We start from the raw sequence: 19,713 nt of genomic DNA, 5'->3' as shown, positions 1-19,713 counted from the left end.
CAGGATTTTGTTCTGCAAAAACAGTTTGAGGTAAATAAATAATTTTGTAATGTGCTGCTGCTGCGGCTGGATGTGCAAATGTTTGGGCTTTGTTTCTGTTTGATAGAATTGTAAATATATCTATTAAAATACTGAAATTCTGCTCTATAACTCCTCCCTGAACGTCCTGCTGCCCTGTATCTCACTCTTTCATTGGCTGTCGGTCATCGCCGATGTAATTTTCAGTCAGAACCATAGACAGTAAAAGAAATGGACGGAGCGTTCCCATTGACGTCTACGGCGAAAGAATGAAGTCAACCTAGGGGCACTCACTTCCTGATGGCTGAGCGAACTGCGCAGGCTCAGACTGAGCTTGACGACGTAGATGTGACGTGAGCAGCCTGTCGGACAGCTGGAGGTCTTCTAGTAGATGTGGAAAGCGAAATCTGAATCACGTTGTTTAAATATTTTCTCCCGTTGCTTTTGGCTCACTATGGGCTTCTCCCCATTCTTCCCCCTTGACTTTATCAGACTAGTCTCCAGGACTTTGTCTCCACGTCCCCCCGACTGTCTCATAGACAGTAAAAGATTGCCTGCGAGCGTCTCTTCAGGTCTATACGGTAATTTCTCAACTGTGCGACAGGGTCGCGTTGGTTATGACGCAATCGTTAGCCTATTTTTACAAAAACAGCTGCTGCGGGGCGATAGTGTAAGATACAAGGTAATGGAGCCTTTTATACATTGTCATGTTTCTTTAGAAATAAACAATGGACAAATGGAGTCTTTAAACGTCTCAGATGTAAAGTTATTCACTGTCAAAGTGACTCAAAAATGAATGGGAGTCAATGGGATGCTAACAGCAGGTGATGGCTTGGTTAGCAATGGCCGCCCCTAGGGGTGGAACGCTTTCCGAGCGCTAGATTACCCCCTTGGTCAGAACGCTGTTCACACAGCAGGAGTTTCAATCGCCGACAGCTCCAGATATTTAGCATGCCAAATATCTCACCGGTGTCGGCGACTCGTCGGCGATTCTCTCTGATCGCGTCTTTGATTATTCACACTGCGTGATTGTCACTCGCGTGCACGAGCACCGATTTGCCTATGATCTCGGGCATTTGTCGGCGATTTCGCAAAACCTGTCGGCGACTCAAAATCGGGGCAAAAATCGGGCAGTGTGAACTAGGCTTTAGGCGGAAACTTACACAATATAAAACACAAAACTATGTATTTTAAATATGTATGTATTGTATTCAATATATATATGTATGCATGTATCTATGTATTCAAAACCCACATTGAACTGAGATCTGAGAAGCAGTCAGCAGTGAAATGATGTTTGAGGGCTGGTCAAGTTATTTGCCCTCCCCGTACAGCATAGGCAGACATTATGCAAATATATTTTATAGTGACATAGAACCGTAACGCAGTGAGATCTGAATTACAAACCCCTCGTTTAAGCGGTTCACAGTCGATTTTTTCTTTTGGAAGACAATTACTTTATTTACTGTGGATGTCCAACTTTACAACTTTTCAGAATGTTTACATTCACAAACAGCAATATTACACACTGCATAAAAGAAAATATTTGAAAAAACATAATAGGGGCACTCAGTCTCTGTTAGCTGCATTATGAGAATATAGTGTGTTGTATGCATCAGATGGACTCACCCAGCAGTGCCGCCAGTATAGGGCCAAACACAGAGTCGTGTATGAGGGCCTCCCTTTCATAATACTTACTACAGACACAAACAAACAGCAAACACACACATTGTGTATGTCAATAACCAGTGACCTCTTTCAAAGGCTGAACAAATAACTCCATTTGATGGTCCAAACAGTCACTATGTACAAAACTTAACTTAACCTTAACAAATAATAATATGAATAAGAAAGAATGCATGCACAGACATTAAAACTATATTAATAAGCTGATAATTATTTTCATGTTATGGCCGTTAAATCATGACCACGTATTATAGATTCGTAATTTGTTCCCTCGTTTTGGTAAATCATGGCCACACAGTCCTATTTCATTCTCTCAACATGATTTTACTAAAACAAGGGACCAAATTACTAATGTGGCCATGTTTTAGTAAAACAAGGGAACAAATAACTATGTCATGAGCATGATTTACTTCAAACGAGGGGACGGATTAGTAAAAGTGCTGATGTATTAGTAATTTGGGGGAACAAATTCTTAATTCGTGGCCAAAGTATACATATTTATTGACTGCATTTCATGTACGGGCTCCATAAAATACTGGACACAGACCTCAGATATTCTCGTTGAAATCATAACCACATATTATTCTTACTATTTTGAACCATTTCTTTCTATGGCAGGAAATGTTAGGCAGGACATATTCATTTTGAGACTAACGATTACAGAGTTATAAAATTATTTGTTTTTCTATTTTAATCCAAAAAAATAAAGAATAATTAACTAAATTTATATACAGGGAGTACTGACTATTAGTAATTATTACCTTGCGTTATCCACAATATACTGCACAACTTTGTCCAGGACTTTCTCAAAGAGGGCCGTGCGGACCCATATGTGCTTGATGGCCTGTGCGGAGAGTGGCTGAGGCGCTCGGCCGGCGGAGGAGCCCTGCCTCCTGAGAGCCTCCTGTCCTGTGCTCTGGGTCCTTCTGTGAAAGATACCAGCAATAACAAGTTCACACACAAGATCAAAAGTGAATATGACAAAAATGCTCACTAAACAAGCATGTAGACAAAGTCTGATGTGTCCAAATGACACAATAGCGTTACATAACACGCATTTTCTTACAACTTAACAACAGTATTTACTAGGGGTGTACGTAATGGTAACATTTTTTGTACCGAGAATGATCGTTATGAGTCTTTTGGTTTGGTACACGAGATGTAGCCCATAACCACTTTAAACCATCAATAATTAAAATAAGCTAAGTGTTTTGTAATGTTTGATAAGATAAAAGTCTCATTTCTCAAATTCTGCCATTTTATCACAAAATTCAAACAATAAATGGCATTTTGATGCTCTTTCATGTGGTGCAAGACAGCGTTAGTGCTAATGCTAGTTACAAAATAAACATGAATGAACATTTGAACGCGTCAATAAACAGTTGTAAACAATGTCACATTATATTTACATTAGGCGAGTCATTCAGTGTCAACAGCTTTGTTAGATCTAAATATGTACTTGCTCTGCAGCCTTTAAGTCATTTCACGTTTTGCTGATGATACTTCCTATTCTTTTGTTTTCTGCATAGATTTTTTCTGCCTGGTGAATCGTCACTTCCTCATTGTAGATCAGACATTGCCACCATGTGGAAGAAAGGTGCTGTTAACACCTCGGTCATTAGTGATCCTAGACAATTCTTTACAAAATATATGTATATAATATTACAAAATATATATATAAATTGATTGAGAAATGCTAAGAAGGTTGATGCTTAATCAATCATCCCGGGTCACTTAAGATCCGAGGTATGTGTTTAAGGGTTAAAAACAAATTGAAGTAGAAACTAATTTTATAATTAGATTTAGAAGTTAATGGAAAAACTGCATGCTTGCATACAAATGCAATAGTTTATTTTTATATTCCATTTTCATGTGAGTGTTGAGTATCAGACCTAAAAATAAAAAGCAACTGAATAATGTTAATTGTAACATTTATTATAGTAATGTGCCAGTAAGGGCTTTACAGTTTACAGCATTAGCAGAGATAGTTTGTTTATATTTCACTAAAGTTAAATTATAATTGAATTTATTTAAAGAAAGATACACAATTTGTTCAGTAAAGCACCGTTTGATAAAAAAGAAAACTAAACATAAAATAGTTTTTTTTTCTCCCTCCTGCTGTACCAATCTGTGACTTCAATATACCACACCGTCATTTGTGTGTCTCCTACATCCTATAATATTTACACTAATTTGCCATTTTCCTTAGACATTCTTCCAAAAAATTACATGAATTTAAAACATAAGCCTCAGAAAAGAAATGTATAAAGTGCATCTTAGTTTTTCAAGTCTTGTCGTGACTACACCTTCACTCATTTTGTGCTTCTGTTTATCCTCATATAACCTTCTAAAAATCACTTACATTGTCTGCTCAGCAAGAGTTGCAAAAGGGATCATGACTGTGCCTGTCAGTGGGTGTTCCTAAGTGTTTGTGTGTCCATATACTTCTCTATACAGCATCTCAAAAGGATGACCCAGTGCAGGAGGGCCAGCGGCAATTACATAGCCCCCTCAAACCCGCCACACACACATGCACACACACATTTCCACAATGACAAGGACAGAGCATGTGTCATCCCATAAAAGACTCACCTCTCAGAGTATTAAAAAAGATCAATCTCACGGATAAGACTGAATAACACGAGTGCCGGAACATCTAAGATTAGAGTTATTGTATCATCCGTCATGCAGACCACTTAACCCATCAACAACAGCTATTCCTCTTATTCCTGAAAAGCATTTTTGACCAAAGACCCTGTAATCACACAACTGTTTAAAAGGTTGACGTCAGTAAGATTTATACATTTAATTTTTTGAAAGAAATTAATACATTTATTCAGCAAGGCTGCATTAAATTGATCTAAAGTGACAGCAAAGGCATTTCTGTCATGACAGCTCTCGGGGTGTTAATGTTAATGTGTTTGGTCTTGGCAAAAGAGATCTGATATGCTGCTACTGCTGTACAATATATCATAAATGAATCAGCCCATAGCAGATCTATACAGGTGGAGCTGGGGAAGGTGGAGGCTTTCTAAAAGCGCACTAGGGGTGGGCGGATCCTCACCTTAAAAATATTGATCCTAAGGTGTTTTTTATAACCAGTAATTTTATTTACTTAGCACGAAATTCAGTGCAAAAAATAAAACTATTTTAGCAAATAATTGCATAGGGTGGAACTATTTCTCCTGGTCATCTGAACATACAAAATGTTACATTAAAATATAAAACAGGTAGCCTATTTTAAAATTGCAATAATATTTCACAATATTAATGTTTCATCAAAAAAATGCAGCCTTGGTGAGCAGAAGGGATATCTTTCAAAAACATAAAAAAAATGGTTTGATGGTTCTTCATCAGTTTTATAAGCAAAGTCAAATGTCACTTCTACTCCTCTCTTTATTAATTCGTTTTGGGCATCTTGAGTGAGATTCAACTGCTTTATCCATTTTGTCCGTCTATGTCAGGGGTCGCCAACTGGCGGACTCCGGTCCGGATCCGGACCGCGAGATGCATCCATCCGGACCGCGAAGCCTTTTGACACACTGAAATAACTAAATGCCTAATGCGATTTAAAATAAATAAAATAATCACATTTATATCAGGCAGCTCAGTAGAACCGTTTTTCCTATGTTGCCACGGTTGCGTTGACAGTTAAAGGGGTCGCACACCGGACTGAAGCTCATGGGCGCGTCTCAGGATCTCACAGCGGACGCACACATTACGCGCGAGCTCAGTTTTGAATCGACTCCTGACAGAAGAACTTCACGATGAGTGTATCTCTTGTAGCACAGGGTGAAATCAGTATGTACATGGAGGATTTGAGGGAAATATAATATAAATGTAATACATCGTGCAGCTCTTCTGTCAGAAGTCGATTCAAAACTGAGCTTGCGCGTATGTGAGCGTCCAGTGTGAGATCCTGAGACGCGCCCATGAGCTTCAGTCCGGTGTGCGGCTACGTTACTATGCTCACTATATGTTTAGGCGCGCAGTGAAGAGACTGAAGAAAGCGGCGCGCAAAACAGAGGCTGAATCAGAAATTGGCCCCTTAACCCTCATCCACTATTCCCTACGTTAGTCCACTATTACTGTTCACTTGAAGGAGTGAATGAAAACGAGTGCGTGAAGTCGGACAGCTGTTGTGTGTACATCGGCTGTACACTCGTTATTGCGGTGCAACATGTGAGTACACTCAAACATGTCCACTGTGGTTTCGGACGCCACTACAAATGGCTGTCCCCTAAAATAATGCCCCCTAGGGTATAGGGGCGATTTCTGATTCAGCCATACACATTTTAAAGACCCCTTTATCCTCAGCAGTCTGAGGTAAGGGCGCAGAAAATAAATGAGCCAATTTCTCACATGCACTGAAGTTCAGACAATGTAGCTATATTCACTTTTTTATTATTATTATTATTTATTTTTTTTGGAACAAGGAATGTTTATGCTTCCATTCCATCTTTAAGTTCAACTCAGCTCAGCCTTTTGAGAGGTTATTTACGTTTTTCTGGATTTAAAGGAACAGTTGAAATAAAGAGATAAAATATTTTGTGGACTTTTTCATTTTTCCAACACTGGTGGCACCTTATTTTTGCCTGTTTGTGTTTCTGGATGATATTGCAAATGATTTTTTACCAGTGCAATTTGAAGCACAGAGAGAGCAGTGCTGAAGATAGTCTCTACCTAACTAAATGTAGGCTATACATGTGAATGAACATAAAATTATGTTATGAGATTTCTGTTTTGTTTTTTAACCAGGAGGGTTTGTGTTCATTGATTGTTACTGTTTATCTCAGTTCAGCAGAAAAAGCACTTTAGTTGCTAGTAATGTTGAAATTAATGTATTTTCAGTGCAGATTTAGAGATGAAGGCATTTTTTCATTCATCATATTTTTGTCAGACATGGCTACTGGTTGAATTAGATATTTTGTACCAATGCAAACAGAATTACCCTTAAAATTAAATACATTTTTTGAAGGATTACCTATGTTTGCTTTAAAAAAATGAAAAGACATACTTTATCTATATGAGAACATATTATATTTTGTTCAATAAAGACATTTTAATCTACACTAATTTCTTTAGTCTGGCAAAAAGACATCGATTCATGTTTTTAGGTATATAACTGTCCGGACCTCGGCCGGTGAGAAGGTTTTTTTTCTGGACCCCAAGCTATTTTAGTTGAAGACCCCTGGTCTATGTTGTTGTCACATTTGCCGGTTGTTTCGGGTCAGTTTGGGTAGAGCGCTGCCATCTAGCGGTGAACTTCGGAAAAGCAGCATATACCGAAATGTGCCAAATCATGATATCGTACCGTTTTAAATAAAATATATACCGGTATTTTTCCAGTACCGGTATATCGCGCATCCCTACTATGAACAGGCCTAAGCTATTCCCAGATAATCACTTTGCCTCTACAATACTTATAAAAGAACTGGATCGTCATTATTTCTTGCATTGTCTTGAGCATTCACTTTGCCAATTCTCTATTGTTAGCCTGGATAGCCCATGTCATTATGCTTCATCATATCGCCTTCTACTGGATGTAAAATGCTCTCTGGTAGCCTACATCTTAGAATGTTAAGAGCTATTTCTGTAACGTTAGTTATTTTGGTGAAAGTAACTCAAAAGTAATGAGTAATGTAACGCATTACAATTCTGAGACAGTAATATTGTAATGTAAAGAATTACTTTTAAATAGTAGTAATAAGTAATCTATAATATATTACAGTTTGGAAGTAACTTGCACAACACTGCTCATAAATCATAACACACTGCAGTGCAGCCATAACGTTACTAAATTAACCCACAACACAACGCAATCGCCACAAGCGCAACACAACGGAATTAAACCACAACACAATTAAATCGCCAGAACACAACGAAATAGCCACAACACAACGGAAACGAGCCACAAAACCACAAAATAGCCACAACCCCCCCCCCAAAATGTCTCACTCCAACCTAAACATAAAAGTTGGCAACCCTGATACAATGATTCCACACTTAACACTGATTGTAGTGTTTATATCTTTGTAAGACTGGCCAATCTATAGAGCAATGGCAGGGAAACTAACTGTATTGCCCTCTGAGAGCACCCTCGAGGTCGGGAGCATTTCCGTTGTGTTGTGGTTTCATTCCGTTGTGTTGTGGTTTCATTCCGTTGTGTTGTGGTTTCATTCCGTTGTGTTGTGGCAATTTCGTTGTTTTGTGGTTTAATTTAGTACGGCTGCACTACTGGGCCACCGTAGTACGGGTATCGAATTGCCCACCCCAAAACTTAACAATGAAATACTCAGTGACTATTGCAATTAAAATACAACAACAAAAATATACAGTGGGAACCAATCAGCTGTGCCCAATAGAGAATGATGTGATTGCAAGCAGATTGAGCAGAGGACGGATAAGCACGTGAGATCCGTCGTCGAGTTTCATGATAACTTTGCACTTTTACAAAAGATTTCTATTTCAAATAAATGCTCTTGTTCTGAACTTTCTATTCATTATCAAAAAAAAAAAAAAAACATTGCAGCACAAATGTTTCCAACATTCAACATTATTACCAATGTTGGAAACATTTTTGCTGCTTATTATTTTTTAGGAAACCATGATTTATTTTTGTATATATTTTTATCAGCAAATCATCATATTAGAATCTGTTTTGATAGTTTAATACACTGTTGATTATAACAACTAGCTGAAAAAAAATATTGCTAAAAATATACAAAGACTTGACTTGGATCCTAAAGACTTAAGACTTGGACTGCAGGGACTGTAATAATATTTCTCAACCCTAGTGGAGATCTGAATATTTCTGAGCTATTTTGGAACACAAAAGAAAATATTTTGTCTTCTACTGTACTTTTTTTTTTTTTTAAATGTACATTGCTGTTTTGGACCCCATTGACTTTTATGGAGAAAAGCTGTTGAAATATTAAAGTATCTGGAATATTCCTTTAGACTAATCCCTTCTGAGATCCATTAGGAGGCTGTGGAGAGCTGGGAGGACAGCCGTAATTTTGAAGTCACCAATGAGGGAGTCCATCATGAGGTGTAAGCCAATAACACCCCGCAGCCATCAATCTCCCTCCAGCCCGGACATCACACTACACCACAGCTGCAGGCTCACCAGAGATGGATGAGTCTGCTGTCTATGCCACAGCGCCCTCATTTTCTCTGATTTACATAAGCATTGATCCCATAATGGCCTACCGCTTACACTGTATGTGTAAGTGTTGGCCACAGCGGTGGACATCCAGTATAAACAAGCAAATAAATCCATGCACCTGAGATGAGCTATGCAGATGCTCTGGAGATGAAACCTGCTCCAAAAGCAATCATGCAGAACAGCTTCAGAGGCCATTAATAAAGTCAATGCATAATCAATCCACAAACTGCACACATTTTTATATAACGTCAGCTAAAATGCATATTTAACCTTTGTTCAGGGTATTTCGTATCACTCAACGGTCTCTTTTTTTCATACCAAACAACAAGTTCAGGAGTCTTAAAGCAAGAACCAAAAACAACAAACTTTTAAGAGACACAGATCTGCATTGTTGGGGAAAGTTACTTTTTTTTAAAGTATTGCGTTACAATATTGGATTACTCCCTTAAAAAAGTAACTAATTGTGTTACTTTTTTATGGAAAGTAACAGATTACGCTACTTTTGCATTACTTTTTCGCTTGGCCTGGCCTTGCTTTACAACAACAACAAAAAAAAACCTCAAAAGTTATTTTCCTATTAATATTTTTTTAAAAGAAGTGTGATCCTCATTATAAATATTTGAGCACCTATAATATTTAAGAATAATTGAGCTCAAAATCAGTTAATTAGAATGATTAGAGAAGGATCATGTGACACTGAAGACTGGAGTAATGATGAATATATATATATATATATATATATATATATATATATATATATATATATATATATATATATATATATATATATATATATATATATATATATATATATATAGTGCTAATAGCATATACCACTATATATATATAGTGCTAATAGCATATAGCACTATATATATATGTGCTTTCATTTGAAAATGATTTTCATACTGAATGTTTTTCATATATTTCACTAACAGAAGAACTATTGTTGTGGGTGTATAATTGGCATGTAAAAGTCTAGAGCTCTGAATATAAGACAAACCCGTTTTTTCAGATGTATTTCAAGGAGAGAAAAAATTTATATTCGAAAACAATATGGTAAAACAGTTTACAGTCTGGAATTTGTCATGTCGTGCCACATCCGATGTAGACAGCATCATTGATAATAATGGGTTCTGTTTGCTCTTGTCGTGTCATGGCGTTCGAGATATCTAGACGAGTTGTTTTGGTAGTTGTGACATTTAAAGTATTCCTCTTCTGCTTTTGTTTACCTAGCACTGGCAGTCCTTTCACAAACTTGTCCATGCATCATTCTTTTACATTTTAACACGGCTCCCTGCAATAATCCACGTGTAATCCATCTTTTGCACCATGTATGTTATTCTACAACTGATAACAGACCTCCTAGGCGGGCATTACGAGTCATCTCTTGAGCTAATAAAATATGGCAAATTAATATTTTGTGTTCAATTATTTACTTACATGGCAAGTAGCCACATAATAAGCAAGATCATTTCTCAGTGGAGTCTTGTATCACCCTGAAGATATTTCTTTTATGTAACAATCTGCTGATGGTAAACTATCCCTCGTCACGATAAGCCCCGGGGTCGTGCCACCCAGGATGGGAACCACTGAAGTAAAAAATGTGTTTAGAGTGCAATATAAGAAATTAAAGACACACAGTTGCTTTATTAGACCTGAGTTTGAGCCCTGAATCGCTGCGGTAAGGGTATTCAATAACCAGCGAGCATCTTGTTGCTCTAGTGATGGTGACACCATGGTGTTGCTGTGGCAACATGAGTAACCGAGTGTGCACTGGGGGGGAGGGGTGGTTAAAACGGACAGGCAGGGAACACCGCAGAACACGTGACTAGCAGCACTCCACGAAAATGCTTTAAATGTGTCTGTGAGGATCTACTGTAGTGGCTTCATCTCATCTCTGACCACATCACCTGGAGATTGTGGCTATTAGACCAGAGCGGTCCACTCTTGAGTGACACATTGGCCATGTGGCTCTGCTAATGGAGAGTTAATTGGAAAATAAGAAGCTGACCGAAGCCCTGGAGCATCCGCCCAAACCATCCCTCATTTAGAGTGCTGCAGAGCAAGTCAAAGCAGCAAATCATCCCTCTCCACACACCAAATGTGATCTGCTTCCAGCTTTCATCATTGGCTCAAAAGCTTATCAGTCATAAAGCATTTCTTATATCACTAATATGATCAGTTCTAGTTTATGGCTTTCTTTGACTATTTGCATACTTATTGTCATTTTCCGATTTATGTATTGTAGTTTAAAATGCATATACAGTACATTGCTGTTGGTTGGGGCGGCCTAATTTGTTGATTTTAAGCTAATCCAAATTTTGCAGTTCTGTTCCCTACTGTTAAGCAGTGTTGCCACAGTTACTTTGAAAAAGTAATATGATCACTGATTACTCCTTTAAAAAGTAACTTAGTTACTTTTAAAATCAAGTAATCTGTAAAGTAACTATATACTCGGGCGTTCCCCGAGACGCAAGAAAGCAAAAATATATATATTTTTTTTTTTACTAAGGAAAATGTCTAAAATAGTAACTCACAGTGACTTGGATAAATTAATTTAATCTTATTTGGCTTGGAAATAGTAACGCTTTTTTCTACACAGTCCCCCTCTGTGAAAATCGCGCTTGGAGTGCGGTGGAAATCAGATCACTTACAATCAAGCAGCTTATAATCAATGCGCCGAATTCGCGTTCAAGTTCACAAAGATGAAATCCATGTGGGGAACGAATCTCTCGCTAAATTCTTGATTGCACAATTTCTATGCGGTTTGCCCGCAGAATTTACTGTTCATGAACAACGTGACAAAGCTGCTGATAATACTGAATGGACATTATATAGGGACTCTGTGATAGCAGTCATATTCCTATAGTTAGATGTAGATTAGCTGAGAGTCAGCTTATGCTAGCTTGACTTGCCAGAACTAACTCTACACTTGATGTGACAATTGGCTACAGTGGTTCCCAAACTTAGAGGCAGGACCCACAGGGGTCAGGCTCTGGAGTTATAAAAATGGGGATGCGACAAGCCTAAAGCCCAAGTTTGACTACATCTCACCTGTAAGCGAGAGTCCATGAACACTCGATTTTTGTAACCGTGCATTGAATTTGCTTTGCATTAATTAGCTGTTCCACAAGGTGGCAACACTGCCCAGGCCGTTGTTCACAGTAGAATAGGAAACTAAAGAGAATAACAACAACAAACTACCAGTGACAACAACCGATGTCCTCATTGACAAGTGCTTGTGTTAGAGAGAGTCACAACTTTTGTCACAACTTTTGAGAGAGAGTCACAAAAGTATACTTTAAAAGGTTTGACTCTAGTGTGCCACACGAGTCCTGAAAACTGAAGCCAAATTGTCCTTAGGCTGTTTTATCACTCTGATGTTAGTTTAAGTGTTCGTTCTTTAGTATGGTTGGTTTGGTTTTAGTTAGTTATTTGATTCTATAAAAATTGGGTTGTAACATTATGATTGATAGCTGAGATTGACAGCTTCTCTGAGCGATGTTGTCACTGAGGCACTAACGGACATTTTTCAGGAACTTCGGGAGGAGATTGGAGCTTCATTACGTCAAGGGAAGAAAGTGAAGGTGCTCGTCCATCTTTTTTTACAGTCTTTGGTTTGACTGCACAAATATGCTAGCGTACGCCTAAAAACAAAGGCTTAAGGGATAGTGCACACTATGATTAGCCCAATAACCCACATGGCCTAGGTGATATCAGATGAGAAGGCAGAGTTTATTAAAGTCAAATAAATGTGCATAGTTTGCACACAATAAGAAGCCAGACCTGGTGATTTCGGCCTGCTGCTGTAGCTGTTCTTGAACCTTGCGACAGATCTCACTCGCCGTGGTGTTCACCTTGCCGATCTTGGTGAAGAGGGCGGCGATCTTATCGCTGCGGAGGAATCCGGCCGCTCTTCGCTTCAGCAGGTGACTTAAGCAAGCCTCAATGGAGCCTGCAGGAACATAGAGGGAGTGTATGAGAGATCAAACAGAACTCTGAATGAACTTAAGCAATTAGCATATTATTATTTCCAACTGCTTCATGAATTCCTTTAATAACAGTCATTTGTTCTCACAAGTCATGTTTTAAATTCCATTTCTTTCCCAGTGGGCTTTGCTATCGATGAACTCGCATGATGCAAGGGAAAATCTTATTGCAGATGTAATTGTGTTCAGCCTCATACTCATTCTCCTTTTGTGAGGTAAACAGCCATGACGGGAGTGCAATTGCAACTGGGAACGAGATTTACCGCTGGATCCTGGAGCACAGCTAAATATTTCAGTGTGGCAAAGTCAGGGCAAACTACCTGTTACGCGCCTGGGATTCAAGCGCCTCAAGCACCGTAGGCTCACTTCAAAAACAAATAAACCACGGCAACAGTTCCCCAGCCCCCTAATCTCACCCATGAAGGATGGAGGGGAGGTTCATAACGCCGCAAAAGCACGACTAATGCGTTCGTCCATCTTTCTTGACAAGTAGCCAAGTGCTCAAGGGGCAAGAACGACATAAATCAAGACACATGAGGAGACTTTTTGGCAAATGAAAACAAAATAATTTTTTACATGATCGCAATGAAAGGCCAGTTATGAGATTTGCATCTGCCGTGACAGATGAGTAAAGTCTACCTATCGACTCGCTGTGTGATTGATGCTATCAATATCTCAGCAAGAACTGAGGTCCTTTCGCTGCTACATAATCGACTGCATTTGTGGAAGCAATCAGATGTTTATGACGGTAATGGCACTTTTATTGCTCGGCTTGTGCCACCGGAGGCAGCGGCTTAAGCATTCTCAGCTTCAAGTTTTCCCTTTATGAGCCCGTTTGATACATTTAGAGAGCTAAAATGTACATTCGTGAAGGGAAAATGCATGCAAACAAGGACAGGAATTGCACTGGACTACTTCTAGGGGCCTAACCAAAGAAGCTAACCAGCAGGGACCCTCACCACACACAGTTTGAGTCAACTACTATGGCACCAGCTTTCAATGAGATTTTCAATGGTATGTGCAGCAATACAGAAAGAGACTTGATCACAAGCTGCAGATATGTTGCTAATCTACACCTCTAATTTCAGAGCATACAATAAGATGAATCATCTAAGTGGCTGTTAAGTGCTTCCCCCTTGAGAACCCATCCTGATAACTGTCCTCTCCCAAAAGCAGCTCTGATTTGAACAGTAATGCCCTGAGAGGCACTATAAGAAATGGCGCTTCCTGTGTTTCTCGGATCCATCTTCCAGTGAGCAACAAATGTGCAGACAAAGCGCTGTGCATTTGAGAAACGAGCTGAACGCTCATGAAGATGAATTTACATAATCTCTCCGTGCCTGCTCGTTTGCACGACTTTCTGTATGCATCCATACACCCACAAGATACTCTGGTCTCATGCTCGAAGCACACGCTTGAATGCACACAACCATTTTGGGCGAAAACAATACTTACAACTCATACTTATTTTGTCTATTCATTCTCTATTCAGTTGCTCATTGTGGAAATGACGATACTATCTCGCATAGGTAAGATGCTTTATGCATCTAACTGAAGAAAGCTTTGAAACAATGCACATGGGGAGATCGGTATCCCATCACAGAGACATTAAAAGGGTCTATCTGATTCAACTAACAACCTCCAGTCAATAAGGATGAACTAAGCATTGGCAAGAGCATCTGACAGACCACATGGGGATTTAATAAGCAACAGATTAGACATATTACCTCTATAAATCATTTGCTGCATTTTATATTGTTGCCATTCTTAAAAGCCTCCTGTGTTCTTTCAATCATGGAAGCTATCATCTTCAAATACTTGCCAATACAACTATATGTAAGCCATCCATAAATTCCTTTAGTGACACATTTTGAATTGTCCTTTGTGGTGCTATGTAACATTGCTCTGCTTAAGGCAAGACACATGCAAAACTATTGTTTTTTTCATGCACTGGTCAATTTTAAGAGCTTGGTCTATTTAGCCTCCATGACATGTTTTCTTTCAGACTAGAATGAAAACAAATATACTGTAAGCGTTTATTTTACTAATTTTACATTTATTAGTGACTTAGGAATACAACCAATGGTAGGCTATCTAATTAGTTGCACAATGAACTTTTATCAAGCTCACACTGACCATGTTGACAGAAAACAGCAGATCATCTATTAGCCATAGTATTGATGCACATCACAAGTATTGAGACGCTATGACATCACACGTGAACGCGCTCACAACTGATCCACGTTGATCGATGGCTGTAATCAGAGCGACTATCATCTCTGAAAGAGGCGGGGGGGCTGGATGTGATCGCTGCCGTCCGTAGGGGAACACACCTGTGACTCTGCAGTCATGCTGTGAGTCACAGTAATGAACTGCATTACAGAGGTACTCAGCAGCTGCACAGAGAGCGGAGGAGGCAAGGGAGAGAGAGAGAGAGAGAGAGAGAGAGAGAGAGAGAGATTAGACAAGGACTGAAAATGAGGGGCATAGAAAGGCAGGACAGAAGAAAGCCGGAGTTAAAGTGATGAAGAATGAGGAAATGAGAGGGGCGAGAGTGTGAGAGAAACTACAGACCCAAAAGATAAGATTAATAGAGTAGAATAAAGAGGTAGAAAGAAAACGGCAGAGGCTCAGTGACTCATTGCTCTCTGGCAGCGCTGTACTTATTAATCAGCCTAATCTTTGTCCCTCAGTCTGGACTCAGGCTCGGTCCTCAAGCGCTGGCCTCACGGAAAAGAGCATTCTCCGATTGTTCAGACGTCTGAATACCAATGACCACTGAAGTGCCATGTAATGTACGTCATTGTGCTGCCACGACGTCTCGAGATGACAACATGTGATGTTATATTCAAAACATTATATTCACGTACTCGGACTGGGAATTGTAAGTTTCTATGGCACCATTATCAACGCCTAAATGAATCTGCAGCAGTCAGGTGGTACAAGTAGCAGCTCTCAAACAGGACATGAACGTTTTATAAGCTGAAATCATAGCTGTTACTTTATAATTACAATATGGTGTGAACGCACCTTTATTCAATGTGTTAATGTAATTTTCACTGAAACAGCAAGACAAGGTGGGACATTTTGAACTGCATATAGCGTTTCATTTATATCACAGCTCAGCCAGAGCCGTTGAGCTTGGTAAAGTCGCAATTTCCTCCTAATATCTAACCGTTTCTCCTCCTAATCTCCTCCATATCGATTTAAAATAGCATTCTGTGCAGAATTCAAATGGGTCCAATATGTTTTCTGGTCTGCGGCGATTCGCGCGCATATGATCCGCTCTGTGCTCTCTGGACCGGAGCAGACTATGTGCGCACTGAGGCGGTTTGCATGACTAATGTAAAACCAGACTTAAATTGCCCCAATGGAAAGCATATTTGCACTGCCTAAATCGTTCCCTATGCCCTATATAGTGCAGTATGCCATTCACCATGTAGAAAATAGTTAATGCGTGAAGAGTGACCGATTTCAGTCACAGCGTCAGTGTCTATCTATAATGTAGGGGGCGGGGCTTCAGATTCTAAAGAGCATTTAATTGGACAGAAAAACTGATGAGAAGCTGAAGTGCAGAGTGATGTCATCAAAATCACTGATCCATATTGGCGGAATTGAGAGACACTGTATGTTTTTATTTCTTTTAAATGAGAATTTTTTACGGCTAACATACGCATGCTAAAAGCCAAAACACTTCCATTTTGATTTAATGCTGACTTTAAGAAGAGATATTCCACTGATCATTCCCATCGGGAAGCGTTGGTTAAGAAAATGTGGGTATTCAATTAAATGTGAATCAGTTCTGAATCAATTAAATTGCACTACTAAAAACTTTCACCCAAAGAAAATTGTCATTATTTTCTAGTGTTGTTATTGTTAACTAGAACTATATGCTGTTTTCACAGACCAGGATTCATTTCTTTTGTATGTTATCCACAAATGGTGATTGAATTTCTGTCAGAGTTGTGCGAAAATCAGTGACGTGATCCAAGTTAGAGTTGTTGGTTTAATGGTAGAGAGGTTGGTATATCCCCATCTTCCCTCGGCTGCAGATCTTGTTGTCTATCCCTTTGAAAGCACATCACTTCTGAAGTTGAAACTGTCATGACACTTTCAACTGAATGACCTGCATATTCTCCAGAGGAAAAGATTATCTGTTAAAGTAAATTTTAGTCTGTTTCTCTTGTAAATCTCATGTATGGCTCTGATAATGTTACCCTAAACCTGCATGAAAAAGGAGAACAGAAAAGATTATCTTTTTAAGAATTATGATATTTAAACACTTTTGGTTTCCATTGACTTCCATTTTACGTACCAAAAAAAGACACTGCCTCAAAATATCTTCTTTCATTCTTCACAGAAGAAAAGGTCACACAGGTTTGGAACGACATGGAGGTGAGTATACCTAGTTTTCATAATTCGCCTGTCAGGCTGGTTGAACTGTTCTGCAAGGAAAAACTTCATCAAGTAGGAAGAATCCATGGGAGAGGCCATTACAAGCAGAAGGTAATGAAGTCTTTCTTTGTGATGATAAACTATTGTGCTCTACAGATGTTGCTTTAAAAAGAAAAAAAGGAAAGTTTTTTTTGTTGCCCTGCTATTTATATGAGGTGAGAATGAGCTGAATTTAAACAGTTTGATACCTCTATTAATAGAGGCATCCGTATTTTTTGTGAAAGGAGTGTGAACACATGGAGTCTGTCACCAAGAACACTTGCAAAATGGAAGTCTATTTAAACATCACACACACACACACACACACACACACACACACACACACACACACACACACACACACACACACACACACACACACACACACACACACACACACACACACACACACACACACACACACACACACACACACACACACACACACACACACACACACACACACACACACACACGATGTATTCTCCCCATTCCTGCTTTCAGCACACCTGTGACTCCTGCTTTCATGATCCTAATAACTGCTCTGTGTCTCATCCAGTGACCCCCAGCCAAATAAACCTCACATGGCTCCATTCATAAAATCAAATCAAAACAATCTACTGAACCCCTAAAGGGAGGGCTCCAAAAATTAATAAATAAAATAAAATAAAATAAAATAAAATAAAATAAAATAAAATAAAATAAAATAAAATAAAATAATCTACTGAACCCCTAAAAGGGAAATGGTGGTGGTGTGTGTGTGTGTGTGTGTGTGTGGGGGGGGGGGGGATGGTACAAATAAAAATCAAGGTTTTCCGAGCAAACAGAGTTTCTCGGGGGAACGCAAAAGCATTTCCTCCCATCTCATTTTTTTATTTCCATCCATTTGTCCCCTTGGGGGCTTGGTAAAAATCTAAAATTTGAAATATAAATAAAAAACAGTGGAAAATAAAATAAAATAACATAATAAAATAATATAAATAAATGGTATAACGTAAAATATGTAATAATATATATTTTTTTTAATTTGGCACTTAGTCCTTGAAGAAATACATTTGTGACATTAATCATCTGACTTTGTTCATACAGATGTTTTTGTTCCAGCTCAAGATCATCTTTGGATCTTCTGCATTATTTTCATGCATCTTGTGTACTTATATATATATATATATATAAAAAGATGGATAAACCAAATACTAAACCATTTTTTTTTTTTACTTTTTAACTCTACTTTTTTTACTTTTTAATTTCACTAGTGGTCACAGATATTGCATGGATATTTGCATAGATAAATATACATTTTTATTGATGTAAAATAATTTTAGATGTATAAATTAGGCCTTCAAATTTGCCTCCAGCATTTCTCATGGCCTTGCAGGTCATTCTCTCACACCTTTGATTAAATATTGATTCATTCTAATGGTCCGGAGTTTTATCTAATCTCTCTGGACGGTTGAATAGAAATCAATCTGCATGCCCCGCCCTCCATCCACTGTGAGAAAGAGGGAGTTTACTTCAGTAACGCTTTATTTTTTAAAGCACCTACGAAACCAAAGCCTCAATCAGCTGAGGGATGCACAGTGCCCAACCACAGCTGCTGACACTATATGGAGAAGAGCCGAGCGGGCGCCAAACATCTGTTCAAAGACAGGACAACATGACAATGCTGCATTCACTTGACAGAAACACCCACTGAGACTCAGGGAGAACATACCGCTGTCAGAGATGGAGAAGTGTGTTCTTAGTGACTATTAGTAAAAAACAAATGCAATAGACTTTGTTTTTGGTATCTGAAATGACTCCTTTTAATAACACCGGTAATGAGAACGTTTTGGCCTGGTTAAATATATCATCAATGTAATGTTAGCTAGTGAGAGTAGTTTTGTGCATTTTTACTCTCGAAAACATTTTTTTTTAAAGTGTTTTGCACACTGTAAAAAAAAATGTTGTTTTTTGTTGGTTTAACTTAAAAATGTAAGTAACCTGGTTGCCTTAAAATGTTGAGTTTATTGAAATAAAATATTTGAGTTGATACAATAAAGGAAATTAGTTTAATAAATAAAAACTCTAAATATTATTGTATCTGAACCACATAAAAAAATGTGATAAATCATGACAAATCTATTTGGCATGTTTCTCTGCATCATCACAAATAAAACACACAAAATTACCTAATATGCTTACAAAATCTTTTAATAATATTTTAATAAAGGTTGTCAAATCTCAAAAAATGTTCATTGTATTAACTCAAAATTTTAATTTCAATGAACTCAATGAATTTTAAGGCAACCAGGTAACTTTTTTTCTAAATAATTGTTTACAGTGCACCCATGGTTTGTTTGTGAAGTCAGTGATGTTTGCCTTGTTCAATTTAATTAATTAAAATTAGACATTGTCAACTTAATTTCATTGTGT

At 38.4% G+C, this 19,713-nt stretch overlaps 1 protein-coding gene across 6 annotated transcripts in view; it reads right to left on the bottom strand.

Moving 5' to 3' along the window:
• The window catches only part of sgsm2 (small G protein signaling modulator 2), a 72,554-nt gene that overhangs the window by 27,340 nt on the left and 25,501 nt on the right, over positions 1–19,713 (bottom strand). For all 6 annotated transcript variants that reach the window (XM_067451234.1, XM_067451236.1, XM_067451235.1 and 3 more), the window contains exons 3-5: positions 12,662–12,830; positions 2,466–2,630; positions 1,648–1,715 (exon numbers count right to left, since the gene is read on the bottom strand). In XM_067451234.1, coding sequence (XP_067307335.1) covers positions 1,648–1,715; positions 2,466–2,630; positions 12,662–12,830 — 402 coding nt within the window. The remainder of the gene's footprint in view (positions 1–1,647; positions 1,716–2,465; positions 2,631–12,661; positions 12,831–19,713) is intronic.

The sequence above is a fragment of the Pseudorasbora parva genome, chromosome 8, assembly GCF_024679245.1.
Source record: "Pseudorasbora parva isolate DD20220531a chromosome 8, ASM2467924v1, whole genome shotgun sequence".
Taxonomy (NCBI): Eukaryota; Metazoa; Chordata; class Actinopteri; order Cypriniformes; family Gobionidae; genus Pseudorasbora; species Pseudorasbora parva.
This window is presented reverse-complemented; position numbering and strand designations above follow the sequence as displayed.